Source organism: Olea europaea, chromosome 10, assembly GCF_002742605.1.
Source record: "Olea europaea var. sylvestris chromosome 10, O_europaea_v1, whole genome shotgun sequence".
Lineage (NCBI taxonomy): Eukaryota > Viridiplantae > Streptophyta > Magnoliopsida > Lamiales > Oleaceae > Olea > Olea europaea.
This window is the reverse complement of record NC_036246.1, coordinates 8,420,418-8,442,905: the sequence shown is the minus strand read 5'-3', so window position 1 is coordinate 8,442,905 and position 22,488 is coordinate 8,420,418. Positions and strand designations below refer to the sequence as shown.

General features: G+C 32.8%; 3 protein-coding genes across 15 annotated transcripts; 2 read left to right on the top strand and 1 right to left on the bottom strand.

Moving 5' to 3' along the window:
* Positions 1 to 3,887: 3,887 nt before the first annotated feature.
* On the top strand, positions 3,888 to 8,082 carry LOC111401135 (50S ribosomal protein L17-like). Of its 4 annotated transcripts, none has more exons than XM_023028724.1 (7): positions 3,888 to 4,055; positions 4,149 to 4,203; positions 4,869 to 4,919; positions 6,807 to 6,913; positions 6,984 to 7,061; positions 7,279 to 7,447; positions 7,697 to 8,082. In XM_023028724.1, exons 1-6 carry the CDS (start codon positions 4,000 to 4,002, stop codon positions 7,427 to 7,429), a joined length of 498 nt encoding a protein of 165 aa, XP_022884492.1. In that variant the 5' UTR covers positions 3,888 to 3,999; the 3' UTR covers positions 7,430 to 7,447; positions 7,697 to 8,082. The 4 variants fall into 4 exon arrangements, with proteins under 4 accessions (XP_022884492.1, XP_022884491.1, XP_022884490.1 ...); XM_023028723.1 differs by having other exon boundaries at positions 7,548 to 8,082; XM_023028722.1 differs by having other exon boundaries at positions 3,889 to 4,055; positions 7,279 to 7,813.
* A 2,921-nt stretch (positions 8,083 to 11,003) lies between these two features.
* On the top strand, positions 11,004 to 16,101 carry LOC111401134 (UDP-glucuronate:xylan alpha-glucuronosyltransferase 1). Of its 4 annotated transcripts, none has more exons than XM_023028719.1 (5): positions 11,004 to 11,308; positions 11,633 to 11,724; positions 13,084 to 13,290; positions 13,655 to 14,265; positions 14,791 to 16,101. In XM_023028719.1, the coding sequence occupies exons 2-5, from the start codon at positions 11,705 to 11,707 to the stop codon at positions 15,822 to 15,824; spliced, it is 1,872 nt and encodes a 623-aa protein (XP_022884487.1). In that variant the 5' UTR covers positions 11,004 to 11,308; positions 11,633 to 11,704; the 3' UTR covers positions 15,825 to 16,101. The 4 variants fall into 4 exon arrangements, with proteins under 4 accessions (XP_022884487.1, XP_022884485.1, XP_022884488.1 ...); XM_023028717.1 differs by having other exon boundaries at positions 13,637 to 14,265; XM_023028720.1 differs by having other exon boundaries at positions 11,008 to 11,308; positions 14,794 to 16,101.
* Positions 14,186 to 20,635, bottom strand: LOC111401133 (pentatricopeptide repeat-containing protein At1g03100, mitochondrial). 7 transcript variants are annotated; one of them, XR_002703932.1, is made up of 5 exons: positions 20,360 to 20,635; positions 17,372 to 20,099; positions 17,116 to 17,256; positions 16,818 to 16,906; positions 14,188 to 14,313 (listed from the first exon to the last, which is right to left on the bottom strand). XR_002703932.1 is itself a non-coding variant. In XM_023028716.1 (2 exons), exon 2 carries the CDS (start codon positions 20,081 to 20,083, stop codon positions 17,699 to 17,701), a length of 2,385 nt encoding a protein of 794 aa, XP_022884484.1. In that variant the 5' UTR covers positions 20,084 to 20,099; positions 20,360 to 20,635; the 3' UTR covers positions 17,263 to 17,698. The 7 variants fall into 7 exon arrangements, 1 of the variants encoding a protein (XP_022884484.1); XR_002703931.1 differs by having other exon boundaries at positions 17,116 to 17,236; positions 20,360 to 20,634; XR_002703936.1 differs by having other exon boundaries at positions 17,116 to 17,236; positions 17,372 to 20,058; positions 20,360 to 20,634.
* Between the last annotated feature and the right edge of the window lie 1,853 nt (positions 20,636 to 22,488).

The window sequence follows — 22,488 nt, the reverse complement described above, 5'->3', positions numbered from 1 at the left end:
GCTAAGGGAGAGGGATGTTATGAAAGAGAAAATCAACTGATATTGGGAGACAAAGGCAAGAAGAACACCAGGAAGAGGACAACCTAGCCACTGATTTTTTTAAATCAAATAACGACGTCATTTCAATTAAATGAAACAGTGTTGTTTTGAGTCGAATTTGCTGAATGTAATAGGACTACATTTTATTCATTGCATTTTTCTAAAACACATTTCTTTATTCTTTCAGTTATAACAGAATGGAGAGGAGGGAAAAAGGTCTGAATTGGATAATTGTGAAACCTTCCCTCTCTTAATTCTCTTCCTCTCTCGGTCTCATCTCTTTTCTATCTCTGTAATTTGGCCCTTGTTTGTGCCACATTATTAGAATGAAAATGCATTTTTGAATAGTGCATTGATAGGAAATGTGTGGTTAAGAAATAAGGAAAAAATTTGGATTTGCGTGTAATATTATTTTATTGAAAAATGTGTGGTTGAGATGATATCAAATCACTATTGAAAAATGTATTTTTTTGAAAAAATGTGGCTCAAACAAGGCCTTAATTTCGTTCTGAATTGAATTCTATATTTTCAATGTAAGTGTTGGTTGTTAAACAAATTCAATAGTTAGTTTGTAGGTTGCTGGAATTAGTGGATTCGAACTAGTACAGTTTTTCAAAGAAAGAAAAGATAGAACAAGTCCTTGGGCCCCTTTAGCTAACACGCTGAAATATACAAGGGCAACTTACAAAAATACCCTTAAAATTAGAGATGTTTTGAAAAATCATATGAAAAGTTTTTTAGAAGTAAAAAATAATGTGTAAAAATAAAAAGTGACACAATGTCACCTTTTTTGTAAAAAAAATTGTCACTTTTTTAAAATTTGAAAAAAAAAAGTGACACAAACACTCAAAAAGTGACAAAAGAAAAAAAATAAAAAAATTGACAAAAACTAAAGAAAAAAAAGTGACAAACACCAAAACAACATCATTCATTTGTGTAGTACCAGTAATCATGTTCATATCCATCATGTCCATAACAATTCATATGACAAATGACAAGAAAAAGTGACAAACACTAAAAAAGTGACATATATGATACAAATTGGAAAATGTGAAAAATATTCAAAAAAGTAACAAAAATTCAAAGAAAGTGACATACACTCACAAAAGTAACACAAATTTAAAAAAAAAAGAGAGAGAAAAAATAGAAAAAAGTGACTAAAAACATTTGAAAAAGTGACAAAATCAAATAAATTGACAATCACTAAAAGAGTATACAAATCCAAAAAAAAAAAAAATGGTGGCGAAAAATTAGAAATGTAACAAAAATTCAAAAAAAGTGTGAAGAATTTGGAAAGAGACAGAAATTTAAAAAAAATGACAAACGCTCGAAAAAGTGACAAAGTTCAAAGAAAGTAACGTACGCTAAAAAATTGGCACAAATTCGAAAAAAATAATGTCAAACGCTTAAAAAGTGACGGAAATTTTTTAAAAAAAGTGACAGAATTAAAAAAAAAAAAGAAAAAAGAAGTGAAAAAAATTTACAAAGTAACAAAAAATCGAACAGCCGTAGAAATTCAAAAGAAGTGACAAAAGTTCAAAATAAGGACAAACATTATCATTTTTAAGTGACATAATGTCACTTTTTAAAGTTATGTATGATATATAATGTCATTTTTATTAAAAGTGATGTTTATCACTAAAAAAGTGACAGAAATTCAAAAAAAGTGACAAGCATTCAAAAAGTGATAAAATTCAAAAGAAGTGATAGCCATCGTTTCTTCTCTTTCTCCGTTCATCGTCAAGTATTTATAAATCAATTTACTGACAAAACACCAATTAAAATATCAAGTATCTTTAAATCAATTCATAGTCACCGTTACCTTACAACTCAACTAATCCATTGACTTCCACTTAATGAAGATCCCAACATGAGAATAAGCCGAGTATTTTTTTTTTCAATCTCCGTTGATGCAAGAGGTCATCACCTACACCTGATTCAACCACTCCTTCACCACCACCAAAATGCGAGAATTTTCAAAAAAATATGATTGAAAATAAAAATAAAAAAGAAGAAGTGACAAATACCATTAAAAAGTGACACAAATTCAAAAAGGTGACAAAAACTAAAAAAATTGACGTAAATTAAAAAGTGAAAGAACATCAATTAAAATCTTAAAATAAATCATTTTATGCAAATTCAACCACTCCACCACCACCACACCATAACCCATAGTTCAACCCACACACCCAACCCTCAATCCAGATTCCTTCCCATTTTTTAAACAGTAGAAGCGATCTCACCGATTACAATCGTCGCACCGTCATCATCAAGCTCCTTCATCGACTACATGCCAAACTACCTACCAACTTCACCAACCCACTGCATTATAATAACATGACAATGATTAGTCATATAGTAGACATATTTCTTATAGTAAAAGAATTATAGTTTCAACATCAGCCACATACCTCGATGCCACCCAAGGTTTGACACAATGGACACCATTGAACTTTGTGATAAGAGCATTTTTATAGCAATAGAAGTGCTCTTAATGACTGAGGGAAACATCTTAAGAAGAACATTTGTGAAAGGTCCTGATCCTCTAAAATGTTGAGCAAATGGGGCCTCTTCCTCTTAAATGTTGGGGTGATAATGTCCTGTTCCACATCAAACGGTATGGGATCGAGGTTCATAGCTTTAATGACTTCTAAACCTCTCAACTGCCAAGAAAAAGCAATTAGGACTGTGAAAGTATTTGAATCTTTAATGACGGACAATTATTTCTTTGTGCTTTTAGCAACCATATTCAAACGTATGCTCAAAAAAAGTCAATGAAGAAGTGTCTATGATTAGTGATGATAAGCTAAAATAAAAAACATAGGTAACAAATGATAAATCTAAACCATTTCTTTTTTTTCTTTTGTAATCTTTTTAAGCTGTCCAAGTATGTATTCTCTCACTTGGGTATATTCGCAAAGCGCATTTTGTCAATAAATTGGGAGTTATTCAAATTTGTCGAATTAGTCAATAAACTTCATAAGGATGCTTCCAAAATTTATACAAAAGCCATATGAATCATATGATGTTTATTCAAATACATCATGTCTTTAAATGTAAATATAAATTGCAATTGAGAGATTTTGTCAAACACCTTGATGGTATCTTAGAAAGTCAAAGGGAAAAAGTGTGTCATTTAATTTTGGAGCTAATCCAAAATTTAATAACAATATTTTTTTATGCATTTATACACAAAAACATCACAATCTATGCCCAAACCTACTTCAAATATAAATGAACGAAAAAACTACTCAAAATCAAAGTTCAACCACAAAAACAAAGTTTATTCAATATTACCTTCAAAATCATGAGTGTAACTCTTCATGTTTGAACTTCCTTTTGCACTTCCAGATTTTCTCTTAAATGACTTTGATTCATGTTATTAATTTACCTACTTTGACCATAGATAAAATCGACCAAATATCAACAAAGATATACCAAATTCGAGCATTTACAGTGCAAGAAAAGGTTTTCACTCAAGATTCGCCCCAAAATCACCCAATTGTCCAAATGGGAAACTCTCGTTAAAACTACAAAGAAGCAGCAGCATTAAATTCGTAGGTGAAGTTTTCTCACTATAGGAAGATTGAAGTCGAAGTCAAAGTCAAAGTCAAAGTCAAAGTCGAAGTCGAAGTCAGGAGCGAAAATTTCTCGAAATTTTTTTGATTCAGAGTTTCTCCTTCTGATTTGGGATTTTCTCGTGGTTTTGAACGTAATTAATACGATAATACTAGTTTAAGTTAGTTTTAAGGTATTAATCAATTACATAATTTTTTTAGGGGCATTGCACCTAATTTTCCCAATATACAACACCAAAAAGGTATCTATTGGGCCATTGAATTTCTGTTAAGCCCATTAATATTACTCCACTCACTCAAATTACGGGGAAATAGTCGCTTAGAGAGTAGATTTTCGTAGGGTTCTTCAGCGTATAACATTCAGCTTCAAGCACGCCCGAAAATGACGAAATTCAGGAAGCTTAATCGACCTACAGGTCATCGGATGTCTATGCTAAGGTAAGAATATTTTTCTCCTTTTTTCTGTCTTTTTTTTTTGTTTTCTATTTCTTGGGATTTTTTTTTTTTAAAGTTTTGATTTTGTATTCACAGGACAATGGTATCACAGTTGGTGAAGCATGAGCGCATTGAAACCACTGTTGCTAAGGTAATTAATTTTCTTTTTTATTTTGCGTTTTCATATACCCTTTTTATTTTCAGGGGTTTACGCGAGTTTCAGTGTGATATTTTTACTAAAATATTTGCTGGCTTACACCAAACAGGAAATTATTTCATTTTTAGAACGATACCAAATTTTTGGAGTACATCCAGAAGAGATTTAATATTTTTTAAATTATCAGATGTGGGCATCTGAAAGAATTGGGGTGCTTCGGTGTTTATCAGGACTATTATATTTAATTCAAAATGTAATCTCAATTTACTTTGGTTTCTAATGATTTTTCTTAATCACGGCCACCAATTCCTCAAATAATTAAACGAGAAAAGGGAGAAAGAAAATTGTTTACTGCATAAATGATCATCTTTTGCAGATACTGAATTCAAGTTTCTTGATTTTTAATATTATCAAAAATATGTGTAAGTCAAGATTTTGGTTATGTTACTTCATTTTCACCATTTTTGTTTTTATTTTTTATAAGATTTTTTTTTTTTTTAGTGTGGGGGCGAGGTCGAGGGGGTGTAGGTACTGGGATGGTTGGGTGGACAACCTGCTAAAAAGCTCTTTGGCGTTAGTACTTTGGGCTTCCTTACGGATTGCAAGAATTGCTGTGTTTAACTTCTTTTCTTTTCCTTTATATATTATTGTATTTATAGGCAAAGGAAGTCCGAAGGCTTGCTGATAATATGGTACAGCTTGGGAAAGAGGTGTGAATTTCAATTTTCACTGATTTAAATGAGAATATTAATTCGGATTCTGCTGACAAGGGATAAATTTGAGCTAGTTCTAACTTTTTGATTTCTTTTCTTTCGTCATTAAGCTAATGTGAGTCGATAGTATGACATTACATTGTGTAAATAGGGTCATTCTTTAACGTTAGGAAGGGCAAATAGTATTATGTTCTTTATGTGGCAGAACTAATTTGCAAAGCCAACAAGACAAAAGTGCTGCTAAACCCTTCATGAGGTTCATTATTCGATTATCCCCATCGCTTAACTTTGTATAGTCCTGGTTATTGAATTCTGAGTTGTATTAGTTGGTTCTTATCTTTGTGTAAATTCATGTTTACTTTCTTTTATGACTTATTTTTTACAATATTTGGTGAAATATTTGTTATATTGTCCTTTCAAATCTGGCAGAAGATTAGGGCACTTTAGACAATCAGATTTGCTCTAGCTATCGTATACTTTTCCTAGCACTGCTTGAGTACAAGGTTCATCTATATTCCTCTGTTGAGATGCATTTCCTTGATGCTTTATTTGGATTAGGTTGTACTCTGCTGTAAATATTTATTACGTTGTTAACGAGCATAGGGATATTGAATTGGACGAGAAATCTTCAATGAGTGAGATGAAAATTCAACAATTAGCCCTTGTTTGAGCCCCATTCTTTTCATAAGAATGAATTTTCTTTTAGTGCATTGAGGGGGAAATGTTTGGTTAAAAAATAAGGAATAATTTTGGATTTGAGTGTAATATTATTTTATTGAAGAATGTGTGGTCAAAATGATGTCAAAATATTATTTATGAATGTATTTTTTTTTTTCCAAAAATGGGGCTCAAACAGTGGCTTAAAGAAAATATTATTCATAGACAGAAATGGCGCTGGGTGCTTGGAAAAAAAAAGAAAGACTTTATTGCGTCCAAATTTGAATCAATGTATGATGGACATTTGAATATACTAGTCAAAGTTGAACGTGCATTGCACGTTATTCTAAAATACTTTATAAGTGATGTAAAAGGAATATTTGGTATCAATTTATTGGACGATTTGATGAGTCTCGAACGAATTAAAGAGAATAAAATTTAAGAGAAGAAAATTGTACTCTTAAAATTCAATTTCTATGATTCAAATTTTTGTAATGATGAAATACTATAAATGAGCAATATTTTTATATTACATTTGATACCAAAAAAAAGAAAATAAATAATAAAAAAAATTATTTACACAAATTTAAACACCCATTAAAATTTCTAGATACATAAATATGAATGAATTCATTTATAATAATTCTATATTCATATAATTTAAAATTCATCGAGTGAAAATTCATTGAATTCAGATTATTGTGAATGTTAATAATTGAAAATTAATAACACGAATTTCATAAATAAAAATCGTTATATGATATTTATTACATATCGAAAGACGAAAAGTAAGGTGTTATTGAAATAATTGAATTGTAAGAAGGTTAAAATCGTCCAAAAAATGATTCTCCCTTGATGTGATACTTTAATATATTATAGATTATAGATATACGATTTCGATAAGGTAGTTGATCAATGTACATGAATAGAGTGCTACATACGACTATAACTTTGTTCTGCTTACTGAGCATGTTTCAAGAAAAAGTCTGATTATATTCTAACTCCATGATGATGAGTTGAAATAGTTTGATATAGTGAAATTGCAATCCATTTATTGCTTTTTAGCATAATGGAAAACCATTTGTTCTATGGTAACTCTGGAATTTTTTTTAATAGAATTAGATAACGATTCCGATCTTGTAAAGTTAGACTGAATTTTCATGATATATATACCAAGTATGTTGTTTTATTTTTTTAGTTTTTGACTCAAATATCAAATTACTATAGGGTTCTCTCTGCGCTGCAAGGCGTGCTGCTGCCTTTGTACGTGGTGATGATGTCCTCCACAAGTTATTCACGGAATTGGCGTATCGATACAAGTGCATCTCAAACCTGTAAACTTTTTACAGTGTTTGTTTTTTTCACTTCTCATTGTGATATAAGTTGGACATTTCTCATTTACAGAGAGAGAGCTGGTGGATACACGAGATTACTTCGAACCCGAATTCGAGTTGGTGATGCTGCACCAATGGCCTATATTGAGTATGTCTTTTGTTTTACCCTTTCTTTATCCTGTATGGACACTAGCTTGCCATCTGTTCTTATATTAATGATCGAACTTGCAGTTGAGTTTCATATTTCACGAATCATGGGAGAGGAAAATTCTTTATAGAAGAAAATATCTGTAGTATAGCAAATATTTGTGAGTACATTCTAACTATGTTTCCTATTTTGGTTGCTATGTTGTTTCACGTGGCAGATTTATAGATAGAGCAAATGAACTTAGACAATCTAAACCACCAACTCCGCAACCTTCTCAGAGGGCTCCTCTCGATCCCTGGACAAGATCTCGACTTACCAGACAATTAGCACCACCTAAAGAGGAGAAAATCTCCGAAGCTGATAATTAAAATACGATATTTTGAAATGTAAGACGAAGGTTTTGTTTTCATCTTTCTATTAGATATGTTGTTGCCTTTCATAATTCTATAAAGGCATTTGCGGTAAACGGATTACTGGGATGTATAGAAACTCCAAGCACATCCTCTCGGCTGGGCTGAGTCTGAAACATGCCGTTCGGGATGCAATTTCACACACCCTTGTTCAGGCTGTAGTTGGTGAGCACCAGCTTCTTGTTTCAAATATGATCGACTAACTTGATTCCCCTTTTATTGTAGCCTAGTGAATCAGAAATGTAGCACATGAAGAGAATGTGTAGGCTGATGATTGTGTTTAAAAGTGAGCAATGACATTGAAAGTTAACTATGACAAAAAGAAAATTAGATAATTGAATATGAGAATCACTAAACAAGAGAGTTGGTGAAGCCACGCCCACAATATCAATTGGAGGCCAAAGTACAATACACCGATTGCTTTGCTTTCAATATCAAGTACATAGGAGTCCAATGTCTATACTCTCTCAATCTTATCCTCCTTTCCTTTCCTAGTATTTATTTTATTGCAAGTCTGTTTTAATCTTATTTCCCAAGGTTGAATTGAATGTCCAACCAATAGGGGATCTATAATTTGTGTTGAAGGGAGGTGAAAGAAGTTTGTGAAGTTATTCGGACCCTGTTAAATTTTGGCAAAGAATGAAAAGAAAATTTCAAAGACGGGACCTAATTTTTTTTCAATCAACATTTTCATGGTACAATGTATTTTTTGACAAAAATGCCAATAAGGGACTGATTGGGAGTTTTGGAATATCGGGACTCTTCTAAAAGACACGGAAACGCCGAGCTAAATGGCTTGATGCTTTATTTATCGGTCAACAACAATCTGTTGATGGCTAATGCGTGCTAATTATCCTCTTTTTTTTTTTTTTCCATACAATTCTTTTAAGTTAAAATTTAAATGTTGATTTTTTCACTTCAACATTTTCATGGCACAATGTATTTTTTTGACAAAAATACCAATAAGGGACTGATTGGGAGTTTTGGAATATCGGCACTCTTCTAAAAGACCCGGAAACGCCGAGCTAAATGGCTTGATGCTTTATTTATCGGTCAACAACAATCTGTTGATGGCTAATGAGTGCTAAGTATCCTCTTTTTCTTTTATTTTTTCTTACAATTCTTTTAAGTTAAAATTTAAATGTTGATTTTTTCACTTCGTCGGTTCTAAATTTAAAAAAATTGTTTGAAGGCTTGAACAAAGGAAATCTCTTAAAAAGTTATATTTATTTATTGTTTAATATTTACATTTGGAATTTATCTTCTTGTTGAAAACTTTGGAAAAATATATAAATTTCCTATAAATTTGTTTTAGATATTTGGCATGTATTATTTTTAATTATTAAATGATTTTTGGTTGATTAAAAATAAAAAAATATTAAAATAAGAAAACGTCTTTTTACACTTTTTTACACATATGAACACTGAATACCGGTTATGGGATTTTCTAATGGTATTGATTTCGAACATTTATAAAGGATCAGATTTTGGTTGATTTTTATTAGAGGTTTTTAAACATTCTAATTCATGCTTAAGAGTTTATTAAATGATTTTAAAAGTTTTTTAAAAGAATAAAATTACATATATTGTCTATATATTTGAAAAAGTATGTAAATAATATGGAGTAAGTGTGTACATCATTTTGTGAATTTTCAATTTATAATTTTTTGTACGAAATTTTTCTTAGTCAATAAGTAATATTTTTCATTTAAGTTAATTTTTAACTTAAAAAGTGAAATATTTACTTGAACTTTTACCTTAAAAGTAATTATATGCGTATGAGCATTTTTTAACGTAATTGAACTTCTTGCTTATAATTTGTTATGGGTGAGTTTGTCATATTAGTTGTGTTATTACTTTATAAGCAATTTTTACATGAAAATGAACCGTGTCTTGTTTTTTATTTATAAGTGTCTTCTTCTTCTTCTTCTTCTTTTTTTTTTTTTTTTAATAAGTAAAATTTTAGTTATTGTACTATAATTGAATTTTTATCTTGTAAAATAATTGTTTTAGATAAAATAAAATTGGAAGAAAAATTGAAACAGCAAAATTCTGATTTAGTGAATTGAAAAATACAATTCAAAATACACTACGTTGATTTTGAGTGATTATTAAGCCATTCAAAATCCGTGCCCAAGCACCGCCTCTCATAAACAGTGTTTTTGGTAAACAGTGTCACCCGAAAACGATTAAAATCGGTGAAAAGAAAAATTCTCTGCAGATGAAGTTACCCTTTTTTTTTCTAAAATTTTCTTAAATCGGTGATAAAAATATTTATGCATTTGAATTAGTTTTATGTAGTAGTTGTGTACAAAATACATGGGGATGGAGTAACAGAGGAATTTTGGCGCTAGGTGCAAGGCTTCAATCATATAAGGATGTCCCACCGTCCGTATGTTCAGTTGGTATATTGCCAAGAGTGATGCTTTTAATTTGTCCATAAACTTTTGTTTCTTACTTTCTTTTGGAATTGCTTACTGGCCGGTCAAGACTTGAAAGCTTAAAACTTCATATTTGTAATTTTCATTACAGCTGTAATTAATCATAATTATTTAGCTTTAATAGGAATATCAATTCCGCCTCTCCTGCACACGTGTGAATTTTTTGTTACAGGTGGGGTCGGTGAATTGATTATTTCGCACTCAATTTTGTACGAAATTATACAGTGTCTAACGTGACTGATAGCATGTTTAGTAAGTTCAATTCGACAACAGTCATTACTGAGAAAGATAAAAGAAGCCCATCTTATACAATGGACCAAACGTGCCCACAAGATTTGACGAGCCTACATTACCAACTTTTATTGTAATGAAGACCCTTTAAAGAGATTCATTAGGATTTGACTCGATTATTGAGTACCCATTACTGCAACTAAATCATAATATGGACTACTTAACAAGAAAGAAATGAAAAGCACATCAGTTTAAGGAACCTTGATCTCTGTTAATGTTTTAAAATGGGGTTAATTTAGGTTAAACCATTTTGATTTAACAATGTTACCTTCCATTTCATGGGACTCTCTAATTGTTACCTAAAGAAGATGATTGCATTCCCTATCTGGTAAGTAAGATATTACATGCTAATCAACACAGACAGTAAATATATTAATTTGTAACCATATACATCATCAATTAAACTATTGTTTTCATTAACCTAATCCAGCTACTCTTTATTTTTAATATATGTATTATCAATAGAAATTAGAAATGATTCTAGTTCAACATCATGTCTCCTGTCAACAACAAATAAAGAACAAGATATTCTACTAAACGAAATCATACGCGTATTTAATAAACATGTTGTCGAAGATACGAATTTTCTAGGATATTATTAAGGATTTTCAACAAAAGAGAGTGAATAATTTTGTTATGTTATCTTTTTTCAGCATTAATAAACCTTGAACAAAAAATAAAATTGTAGATCAGAAATAAAGTGGACAATTATGCTAAAGACTATTTTATTCATGAAGCCAAAATGGCTGCATAAAGAAAATGTTTAAAGCAAGAAAGAAAAGATTCTTATCTTTATGGTGGTTCATCTGCAAATGATATGCAGATCATTTATTTTTTTGGTAATCATTTTTACGGATCAAAGCCTCAAATATGTGTAGAAATAATCCTTGGATATTATAGGAGGAAAATTCAAATATAAGTTACTCATTTCAATAAGGACCCTCCTTCCAAGCCTTTCTTTCTGCCTGCTATATATTCCACCATTCACAGAAAGCTTCAAAAACTACAGATCAATTCTCTCAATCTCATTCTCTCTCCTTCTCTGTATTTCTGTTAATCTCTGGTAGTCCTATGCTGCTTCAAAATTGACAAGGCATCTTCAAAGGTGAAATGTAATAGAGATACTGACAAATCTAAATCATCGTGAAACTATCTGTTTCCTGATATACCTTTTACATATAATCTACTTATAAGTTGCTAAGCATAGACAATCATGAAAATGTGCAGAATAGTAATTACAGTCACCCTTTCTGAAAAATTCTGATTACCTTCAAGTGGGCCCATTTTCTTACTGTTATCATCCATGTTTTGCTTTTCATTTTCTTTATCAGTGTCTCTCTCTTGGAAGTTTCGTTTTTCAGCATGCATATAGCCTTTTTGGACTTGGGGTTGAAACTGAAGTGATATGTTTTTGCATGCTATTTTGCAGATCAGAAGTTTCTTTAGTTTTCTATGAACAAAGTGTAATGAGAGTGATATATTGTTTCTGAAGACAAGCCCCATGGACAACAGACAAAGAATGTGAGTACAATATTTAAATGATTTTATGTCTTGTGCATTTCAATCCAGACTTAGTTTTTCATGCAGGGATTTTTTTTTTTTTTTTTTTTTGGACGAAGAGTTTTTTCCCCTTTTTCTTGTTTTTTTTCCCGACGACGACGACAATAAACTAAGCCTTGTTTTCAATAACTTTAGGATCGACTACATGAATCTTATTTTGTCAGAAGATAATTATTCAATGGTCACCGCTAATTGCTCTTGGTCCCAAATTTTTGGGGTTGATATAAAGGGGTGAGGGGGTGTGGGTGGGGGGTTCCACTATTCCAATTCCAATTTCTTATTTGTATTAACAGTTACTTTTTTTGGACGAAGAGTTTTTTCCCCTTCATCTTGATTGATTTCACGACGACGACGACAATAAACTAAGCCTTGTTTTCAATAACTTTAGGATCGACTACATGAATCTTATTTTGTCAGAAGATAATTATTCAATGGTCACCGCTAATTGCTCTTGGTCCCAAATTTTTGGGGTTGATATAAAGGGGTGAGGGGGTGTGGGTGGGGGGTTCCACTATTCCAATTCCAATTTCTTATTTGTATTAACAGTTACTCTAAGAGGAATGTTAAATTGAAATATTTCGTTTGAAAATTCCCCAAAAAGCTAATCGAATTGAATAGAGGAACTCCTAAACATTTGACAATTTCAGACGTGTCGATATCAATTGTGACTCATTATTTCGGGCAGAAGAAGACTAGTTAGATACAAAATTATCTATTTTTGAAACATGAATTATAGTAGATCTTTTAGCCCCTTATCACTGTGAGGAAAAATCGGACTATTTGGAGGAGCTGGAGTTGGTAAATCCCTTCGCCCCTCATTTTTCAAGAATCAGAAAAATCATTTTCAAGTTTAAATTTGATTCATCATGACCGAGTATAAAATACAATTATGACAGTAAATTTATGCACAGAATCCCATTGCTGCAAAATAGCTTTCCAGAATGATCCATAGGAAGTCCTCTTTGATGTCTGTTTCCATGTATGTTGTTTGTATTTTCAAATTCAATCTTATGGATACCTTATTCCCACTGATACATTTCCGTTTAAATACGGTAGGGAAGAAATCTGATAGAATCTGAAATGTTATGAAAATGGAGTTTTCATTTATATCTTTTTATCCAAACACTTACCATTTTAATGAATAGAGAAAAAATTAAGCCGAAAATTGACATTAGCAGAATAACCATTTCTCCTATGGATTCTTTTCAATAGAAGTTTTATCAATTATAGAATATATTTGAAGTTTTCTTTATATATATTGCTTGTTTCCCTCAATTTTTACACTAACATATATTTAAATGATTTTTTTTCCCTTCACAGAGACGATGCATACAAGAGAAAATTAAAGAGAAACAAAGTTAAAAGTGTAGAAAATCGTTTCCATTTTTTTTCTGCAGGCAAGAGCAGAAAATGCAAACTCAATCCCTTAAAGATTATCCTGGCTATCATTATACTTGTCTCCATTGTGACATTTCTTTTGTCTCCAACAATTTGTCACAAAAACAGTATATCCCACACTGTTTCCCGGTCAGTTCTGTTTTCATTTTTGTCTTCCGTTGTAAATTTAAATACGTTATTATCATCATTATGCATTCTTCAACTAGAAACGAGGGAAAAGTATGTGACTGATAATAAAAATGTTAACTGGAATATATGATTTCACGTGCATAAGTAATCTATGGCTATGTGCTAATCTTCAGCTTGGAGTAAATCTTCTCAACGAACAATTCACTTCTGAAGTATTTGAAACAAATATCTAGTTTTACTGTAGACTTTAGAAGTTGGGAACTAATGAAACAGAATAAAACAGAATAAAAGAAGTGCTTTAGAAACAAGAATAAGCTATTATTAATGGGTAGCTTATTTAATGCAGGCCACGTTTTGTGAACAGGTGGATGTGGGGAGGGTCAGATCCTCGGTACATATCAAATTTAGAGATGAATTGGGACGAAATATTGCGAGTTTTGAAGAAGTTACCTGAAAATAACAAGATTGGAGGAGTCGGTCTTCTTAATTTTAATGAGAATGAAATCAATCGATGGGAACAGTTTTTTCCCACTGCCAATCACTCAATTCTGCACCTGGACTATGCTGAGAAAAATGTGACTTGGGAGACCTTGTATCCTGAATGGATTGATGAAGAACAGGAAGAAGAAATTCCCAGTTGCCCTTCTCTACCAAAGCTAGAAGTGCCAAGACAACGACTTGATCTTATTGCTGTGAAACTTCCTTGCCGAAATGAAGGAAACTGGTCCAGGGATATAGCTCGGCTACACTTACAGATATCTGCTGCTACTTTAGCTGCCTCTTGCAAAGGCAATTACCCAGTGCATCTGCTTTTTGTTACAAAGTGCTTTCCAATACCAAATTTGTTTACTTGCAAGGACCTCGTTGCACATGAAGGTAACACGTGGTTATATAAGCCAAACATGAATTCCCTGAGAGAAAAGCTTCAACTCCCAATAGGATCATGTGAACTTGCACTTCCTCTTGGAGTCAAAGGTAAGTATAATGCAGTCTTTTCATCTCATTGCAGCTCTTTCCTGAAACCTATAGAATTCCATTATAAATGCACTCTCTCTAATTTCGAAATCAGAAACAAGTTCATTTCCTGCTATCTTGCTAAAGACAGACATCTCAGAAATTAGATGTAACATTATGCCCTTGTTTCAGCCCCATTTTCCCAAAAATTCATTTTTTCAAAACTCATTTTCAACCACACATTCTCTAATAAAATAATTTACACGTAAACCGAAAACTTTTTCTTACTTTTTAATTACATATTCTCCAAAAAATAATTATTCAAAAACACATTTTTTACCCAAAATGTGGCTCAAACAAGGGCTGTATGAAAGGGGAAAAGATAGAAGGCCAAAGGAACATTGTGTTATATTATGAAAATTAACACGAAAGTTCACTGCCATTTTTTAATCTCTCTCAGGATACCATACTTTATATATATAACGTAAAAAGGAAAACTACTTTGTTCTTAACAATAATTGACAAGAAACAACTTATTGTGTGAAGCAGAACAAGATTACAGAGCAAAAAAGCAACGCGAGGCTTACGCTACAATCCTGCATTCAGCTCATGTCTATGTTTGCGGAGCCATAGCTGCAGCACAGAGCATCCGCATGGCAGGGTCCACCAGGGATTTCGTAATTCTTGTTGACGAAACTATTAGCGAATACCACAGAAGTGGACTAGCATTGGCAGGCTGGAAAATCAGGACCATCCAGAGAATAAGAAATCCTAAAGCTGAGAAAGATGCTTACAACGAATGGAACTACAGCAAGTTCAGATTATGGCAGCTGACCGATTATGATAAGATCATTTTTATTGATGCTGATTTGCTTATCCTTAGAAATATTGACTTTTTGTTTGGGATGCCAGAGATCTCAGCAACAGGCAATAATGGCACCCTTTTCAACTCAGGAGTAATGGTGATTGAACCATCCAATTGCACGTTCCAGCTTTTGATGGATCATATAAATGAAATTGAATCTTATAATGGTGGAGACCAGGGATACTTGAATGAAATATTTACATGGTGGCATCGGATACCAAAGCATATGAACTTCCTGAAACATTTTTGGTTTGGTGATGATGATGTAGTAAAGCAGAAGAAAATTCGTCTTTTCGAGGAAGAACCACCAGTTCTTTATGTTCTTCACTATTTGGGTTATAAGCCATGGTTGTGCTTTAGGGACTATGATTGTAACTGGAATGTGGATATATTACAAGAGTTTGCAAGTGATGTTGCTCACAAGAGGTGGTGGAATGTACACGATTCAATGCCAGAGAAATTGCAAGAGTTTTGTCTGTTGAGATCAAAGCAGAAAGCACAATTGGAATGGGACAGAAAAGAAGCTGAGAAAGGAAATTACTCAGATCGGCATTGGGGAATCAGAATACAAGATAGGCGTATTAAGAAATGCATTGACCCGCCATACTGCAGCTGGAAGGGAATGTTAAAGCATTGGGGGGAGAACAATTGGACAGATGATGCATTCCCCATTTCCACACCACCAGCAAGAACTACAGCCTCTTTTAGTTTATGAGTAGCAGTTTCTACTTGTCTCAGTGGGTTGAAATTTTGCTCACAGTACAGTTTTAAAATGTCTTCCTATTAGCCTTCCATTGTTTTCTTGTCTTCGAATTACATTTTTCCAGGAAAGAGCGAGTACAAGGAGGCTTTAGACATTTATAGCCTTAACATATCAGATTTTATTTTTATTTTTAATTTCCTGTATCGTCATATTTACAGGAAAAAATATCCTTTGAATTTTCTCTGTTACTTGTTAACTTATTTTATTTCAGCTCACTGAATTTCTCCAATTTAGGGATTCGTTGAATATATCACAAGTTTGCTTGAACTTCTAGAAAAGGATTCTATTTGAGAACCTATTCAGAGAGGTGTTGTTATGGTTCCTATTGGGGTGTATGAACACTTGAATCCCACATCGAAAGTATGGGTTAACTTTGTATGATTTATATAGGCTTGGATTTTTTAACCTCAATGGCTAGCTTTTGGGGTCTAACTCTTCTAAATTCTATGACAATGGTATCAGAGCAGGCATCACGTCTTCTGGTTTCGGTTACCACTTAGGATGTATGGGCACATGCTCGACGTGGATGTCGAGTCAAAAGCATGTTGGTTTGTCATGGTTTCCATTGGGGGTGTATGGACACCTGAATCCCACATCAGAAGTATGGGCTTCTTTTGAGTGGTTTATATAAGCTTGGATTATCCAACTTCAATAGCTAGCTTTTGGGGTTTGACTCTTCCAAGTTCTATGACAGGTATCAGCATGATTGTCTTGACCACGATAAATTACGACTGAGATAAATAACCAGAACCAGCTAGGTATTTTCTTTTCAAACACTACACTTGATGAAAATTAAGAATCCTCCTTTAGCTCTCAAGGATAATAGAATGAAGCAGGCTTCTTTGCAAGCAAATTCAGTCACCAGGTTCAATGTAAATCCACTTGTTTTCTGATGATGGGAAAAGTAACAAACCATATGAAAGCCAAAAAATGATCTTGAGTTACCTTCTAATTTGCAAAAGTTGCATGGTTGTGGTCCTGTGCTGCGACTATTACCCACCATTATAAAGAATGCAAATTAAGGCTTAATAAACCTGTAAGATATTTATATCATTTAAGAGATGCAGAAAACAGAAAAGAAATTAGGAGTGGCCAGAATTGAGGGGCATCAGACAGAAAAAAGGACACCAAAATTCGATTAATTTGTCTTACATATATCATCAAAAAATACTAGAAACTTTATTGTGAATTATCTAAAGAAAGAATACCACCAAAGTGTCAAAATGAAATTATTTGTAATTACCTCTATTCAAGACAGATTCTCGCTGGTGTGGGTGCTTGAGTAGGATAACCTGCTTCAATGATCACCAGAGTTCACAAACAAGAGATGGACGACTGAATGCCCTAACTATTTCGCCTCTAACCTCCATGCAATGAAAGAAAACTATAAAACAGAGTGCAAAGTTATTCATTGATGCAGAGATCTATGATTCTTTGTCTTTACAAATAGAAAGACCCGGTGTAAACTGATGTCTGATTTATTTGAAGAGATGTAGTACCTCCACATGGCTAAGGCCTAAGAGAATCTTCTTTTCTGGAGCAAAATACGTACATAACTATATTTTCCTGTCAGTCATTGGAACAGGTTGAGGAGAATGTACAATTGTGGACCTGGAATCCTTGCCATAAAGAAGCCGAAATGCATAAAAATACTAGAAGTGGCCCATGGCTGCTTGAGTTGCATCGATGTATCAAAACAATATGGCGGCAAAAGGTTCATGCAGTAGATCGCAATTTATTCTATATCAGTCTAGTTTGTTGTATTCTATTTTGCAATTCGGTGCCTTATATTAGGCTAGACTGGAAGAAAAGAAAATCCTTCTTCATTATAAACCCACCCATTTCTTAAAAGTCAATGCTGACTCTCTCTTTTTCAACTGAGATTCTGTCTGGAATTTTGGTGCCTTGCCTTTGTAAAGTGTTTTATGGTACTTCAAAAAGAGCATGCGGTACTTGTATTTGTCGATGAACATCTTCCCTTTCTCCATTAACCCCACAACTTCATTTGCTCGAGCAAAGAAGCCACCTCTCACGAATGTATAAAGCACAGCATCCAATAATTCCTGATCAAACTTCATTCCACTGGTAAAGGCAATAGCCTTCATCTCACCCCACAATTCAGTCACCTCAATGTATTTACCCCCAATGGCAGCATACCCCGTGATCATAGAATGGAAAGTTTGTGCATTTGGAGCATGCCCCAAACTCCTCATCTTCTTGAGAGCCTTCTCAGCATCTTGCATCAGCCTCTTCTTGCAGAAAAAGTGAATCACATTATTCCAGTCACGAACTCCAGAATCCACGTTTTGCCCTTCTTGTATTTCCTGCAGCAACTTAGCCATTAAATAAGCTTCATCACCTTTCGTACAACCATTCACCAGCATATCAAATTCTTGATGACCACCCCTGGGGATTTTAGCCTCTTTCATCTCTTTGAACAGATTGAGAGCCCCTTGTGTATCCTTTTCAAGAACCCGGAATTGAATCAATGCCTCGTAACAGCTTGCATCAAGCTGAATGCCTGCCTTACGAGCATCTCTGAGTAATGATGTAACCTCTCCTGCTTTATTCTCTTTACAATATGCTTTTAGAAGAGAAGCATACATGGAGGAACTAGTTCTAACTCCAGCCAAATGCATTTCATCTAGAAGGTCGTGTGCCTGATCTAACCTACCAAGCGAAATGCATGTGTTGATGACATCCATCAAGGCTGAACTATCAGAAGAAACTGGGGAATCCTTTTTCTCTACCTTGATTAGAAATTCTGCCAAATCTCTTATCCGACCAGCTTCCAAGAAAGCCTTTATTAATTTCACGTATGCACTCTCCGTTGGCTGGAGAACACCTCGTTCAGTTGTAATCAACTCAACTTGCCTAAGCAACTTCATAATCAACATATCCAGTAATTCTTTGGCCTCATTTTCAAGTCTTGAGAACTTCCTGTCCCTATAGAAAGTTTCATAAGATAAAAAATGCCTTGGAAATAATGGAGGATTTTCCAATCCATCGAAATTAATATGATTCAACTCCTCTCCAGAAACATGTTGATGAGGTGAGGTGCGGACTTTCTTATCAGTTTCAAATGATAAATTAGCTAAACTCCGTGAATTTTGAGCTTTCTTTGCTTTCTCGAGCATTTCCAGAACCATGTGTGATGCAGAGTCTAGATCCATAAATTTCAAATGACAAGAAAACAAACAATTGTAGAACTGTCGAAACTGAAGATCACTTAAATTCTGAACTTCATCGATGTGTCTCTTGAGCTTTTTAAGCTCCTCCCTTCGTCCATTTCGTTCATAAATATGGGCCATGATAATCAATAATGTTGTGTCAGTTTTCACATTAATCCTAGGCATCATGTCAAGGACCTGCTCTGCTTTCCTGGTAGTACCAAACAGAAGGCATCCAGCCAAAGCAATGTTACATGCAGTTGTGTTAGGCTTCATAGCAATCAAAGGTTCATTACTCTTTTTCCGAGGATCAATTCTTCCATCCTGGAACAAGTAACCTATCTCAAGAACCAACTCAGCCGCGAGGTAAGCTCCTGATGAATTTTCAGTCATATGAGCTAAAATTGCTGACCATGCAGTCACGGGCGGGAACTGTTCCATCTCAATAAGCTTTCTTAAAAGAGTAGATGCAGGAATTGGCAATCCACACTTAGCAAGTCCTAGAGAAAGATACAACAGAGTCTCTTTGTCAAATAAGTTCTGCTTATGCTCCTCAAGGGCTTTCTCAACCAACCCATATCCTTTTTCAATCCATTGGCAATCCAAACTCCAAGTTAAAGCAGTTAAAAACTTGTTCACAATATATTTCCTAGGAAAGCCTTCCATTTGCATATGCTGCTCATGCAAATTCCACGCATCATCAAGCCTGTGCTCATCAATTGCAGTTTCTAACTCCTCACACAGTTTACCGGTGTCTCGAGCCTGCACCAAAATCGTGCGAGCCATAGTCGAAAAACAGTGTTTAGAACATTTAAATTCATGCTGAAACTTTGAGACACTGCTTTGGCAGTTAACTTGAGTGAAAGGCTTAAGGCTCCAGGCAGTGTCATGAGGACATTTTGAAATTTTATCAATAAAGCTAAACAAAATACAAGACGAATGACTTGTGGTCCGATGACTAAGTTTCTTGATAAATGCCATTTGGTCCTGTATTATAATACTGAAGTAGGCAATGCCTGCACCATGAAGAATGTCATTCATAAATACTATGAATTACCTGTAACAGAACATAAAAAGACAGAAAATGGAGTGAACAAAATTAAATATTTCTAGTGAGGCATTTCATCAAACAGTATGAAGAATCGATAGCAAAAGGTCAAAGCTTGGTAAATGTAAGATAAGTATGCTTTTCCATGTAACTGATTGATGAAGTTAATTGAATAAAATTTATTCGCGAATTAATGACTACTGGCTTCCAAAAAGGAAAAGAATTGAAGAACTAATTTGGTTTTGGAGATTAATTTCACGGCTACGCACCTGCAGAATGAGGATTTTTGGCTTCTTTTGTGGATGACAAGGTACTTGGTACGTAATTTCAAGAAGAATTGATGAGTCCCAAATTGAAATTACAATTGATGGAGCCCTAGAAACAGCTTATTCAGGTCAAATTTGGTTACCCATTTTTTCCCCCTTAATTGCTTTGAGCATGTTTGATGAATTTAAATTATAATTTTTTAGTTACAATATTTTTAGTGATTGTTTCAAAGAACTTAGAAGATTGCTAAAAAAAAAATTGAGGTCATGATCGATAATGTTAAACAAATTATCCATTTTTCACAAGAATGTCTTCTCAAAAAGGGCCAGATGGTTTTTTTTTTTTTTTTTTTTTTTTTTTTTTATTAAAATAATTTTTTTATAACAAAAAATATAATGTTAAACAAATTATCCATTTTTCACAAGAATGTCTTCTCAAAAAGGGCCAGATGGTTTTTTTTTTTTTTTTTTTTTTTTTTTATAATTAAAATCAATTGTTAAGCTCGCACGAATAAGCACTAATCCAAGAGTGTGTTTGATTATCAATATCTTTTTCTTTTTTTTTAATGTATAATGGGTTTTTCCACCCCAAATGTTTATTTTTGAACTGTTTGATTGTCATTTTTTTCATGAAAAATATTTTCTTACTTTTGATCACGTAATCATATTTTTCTCAAAATCAAGAAAAATATTTTCTTAGGGAGAGTATGATTTTATTTTTAAGGAATTTACTCTCCCTTCCTTTCTCTCATATATCCACTCTTTTTAATCCACCCACCAATAAAAAAAGAGAAATATAATATTTTTTATATTGAAAATTAAATCAATCAAATACATTTAATTGACAATTTTCATATAAATAAATTATAGACAATAGAATTACTTAAAATTTATTTTCTTTCTATACAAATTTCATGCTTGCAATTAAACATATACTAAGTTTATATATATTTTTTTGTTTTTTTCCCAAAAAGAATTATTTAAGTCCCTTTTTTTTCTTTTTCTTTTTCAAAATTAACTTTTAAACCCGACAATATATACACGTGATTGAAAATGAAAGTTAAAAGGTCGTATTACAATTTACAACAAAAAAATTACATTTAGCCCATGTGTAATTGAGCTTTTTTAGAAAATCACTTATTTTTTATTTGTTTGGGGATTCTAATTTTTATCAACTTTTCTGATAGCTTGACGTATGTGTCTGACAAAATATCGATGAAATACCAAATTTGTTCTGTTTTGAATCTTTCTGGGAAATCATGATGAAGGCAAATTCATGTTCTCATTATGATTAAGGATAACAATGAGCAATTTAGGGGTAGGCTAATTGGCAAATATTTTATTGACAATTTAAAAGGGGAGTTGGTTAAAATGCCTACTCAAAAAATGTATTTGGTAAATTATTCTCTCTTAATGTTTTTTTGGTCAAATGACCTCCAATTATGAAATACAATAAACAAATAATGTCAAATGTCATAAATATTTTCACCATGGGAAAAGACTCCAACACTCATATCAATCCAATTGATTCTCAAATTCAAGTTTAGATTTTCAAATCACAATTACGTGTTTCTCATCTTCAACTACCATATTGGTTACTCTAAAATTCTCTTATGTATTATATTCTTCGCCTATTTTGAGTATGTTTTGAGTATTTGAACAAGATTTTGATAAGTATACTATCTACATTGAAAAATTTCATTACATTTGAAGAGAGAAGAAAGACACTTTTAGAAATTTCATGTATAATGTACATTTTTATTGAATAATATTTTAGTTGGTGTTATTTTTTGTGTTGTCTGCAGCTATGGGATGATAATGGGGCTCCAACTGTTATCTGATAGGTAAAATGGCACTCCAGCCGTTTTCTGCTATGGAAAACGATACTATGGCCATTATCTACTGTAATTTGATTTTTCAATGGAAACATCTCTAATAATGGACTATCTAATGTATTTAACATATAAATATTGATCATGTCACAAAAAAGGATTGAAACGATATGTCTGATATGTTATCGATTTGGTGAAAGTACAAGTACAATATACACATCATAATTTAAGTTACAGGATCCAATGTTTGAGGTTGTTGCGTTAGAAAATAAGCAAAATATTGAAAAATTCAATAGAACA

What these genes read in the sequence shown, in the direction of transcription:
- LOC111401135 (XM_023028724.1), top strand. Translation starts at nt 4,000, where the DNA reads ATGACGAAATTCAGGAAGCTTAATCGACCTACAGGTCATCGGATGTCT. An exon ending in TGGTACAGCTTGGGAAAGAG is followed by an intron (nt 4,920 to 6,806) that starts GTGTGAATTTCA and finishes AAATTACTATAG; the next exon opens with GGTTCTCTCTGCGCTGCAAG. An exon ending in GCACCAATGGCCTATATTGA is followed by an intron (nt 7,062 to 7,278) that starts GTATGTCTTTTG and finishes TTCACGTGGCAG; the next exon opens with ATTTATAGATAGAGCAAATG.
- LOC111401134 (XM_023028717.1), top strand. Translation starts at nt 11,705, where the DNA reads ATGGACAACAGACAAAGAAT. An exon ending in ATATCCCACACTGTTTCCCG is followed by an intron (nt 13,291 to 13,636) that starts GTCAGTTCTGTT and finishes TATTTAATGCAG; the next exon opens with GCCACGTTTTGTGAACAGGT. An exon ending in ACTTCCTCTTGGAGTCAAAG is followed by an intron (nt 14,266 to 14,790) that starts GTAAGTATAATG and finishes TATTGTGTGAAG; the next exon opens with CAGAACAAGATTACAGAGCA.
- LOC111401133 (XM_023028716.1), bottom strand. Translation starts at nt 20,083, where the DNA reads ATGAATGACATTCTTCATGGTGCAGGCATTGCCTACTTCAGTATTATA.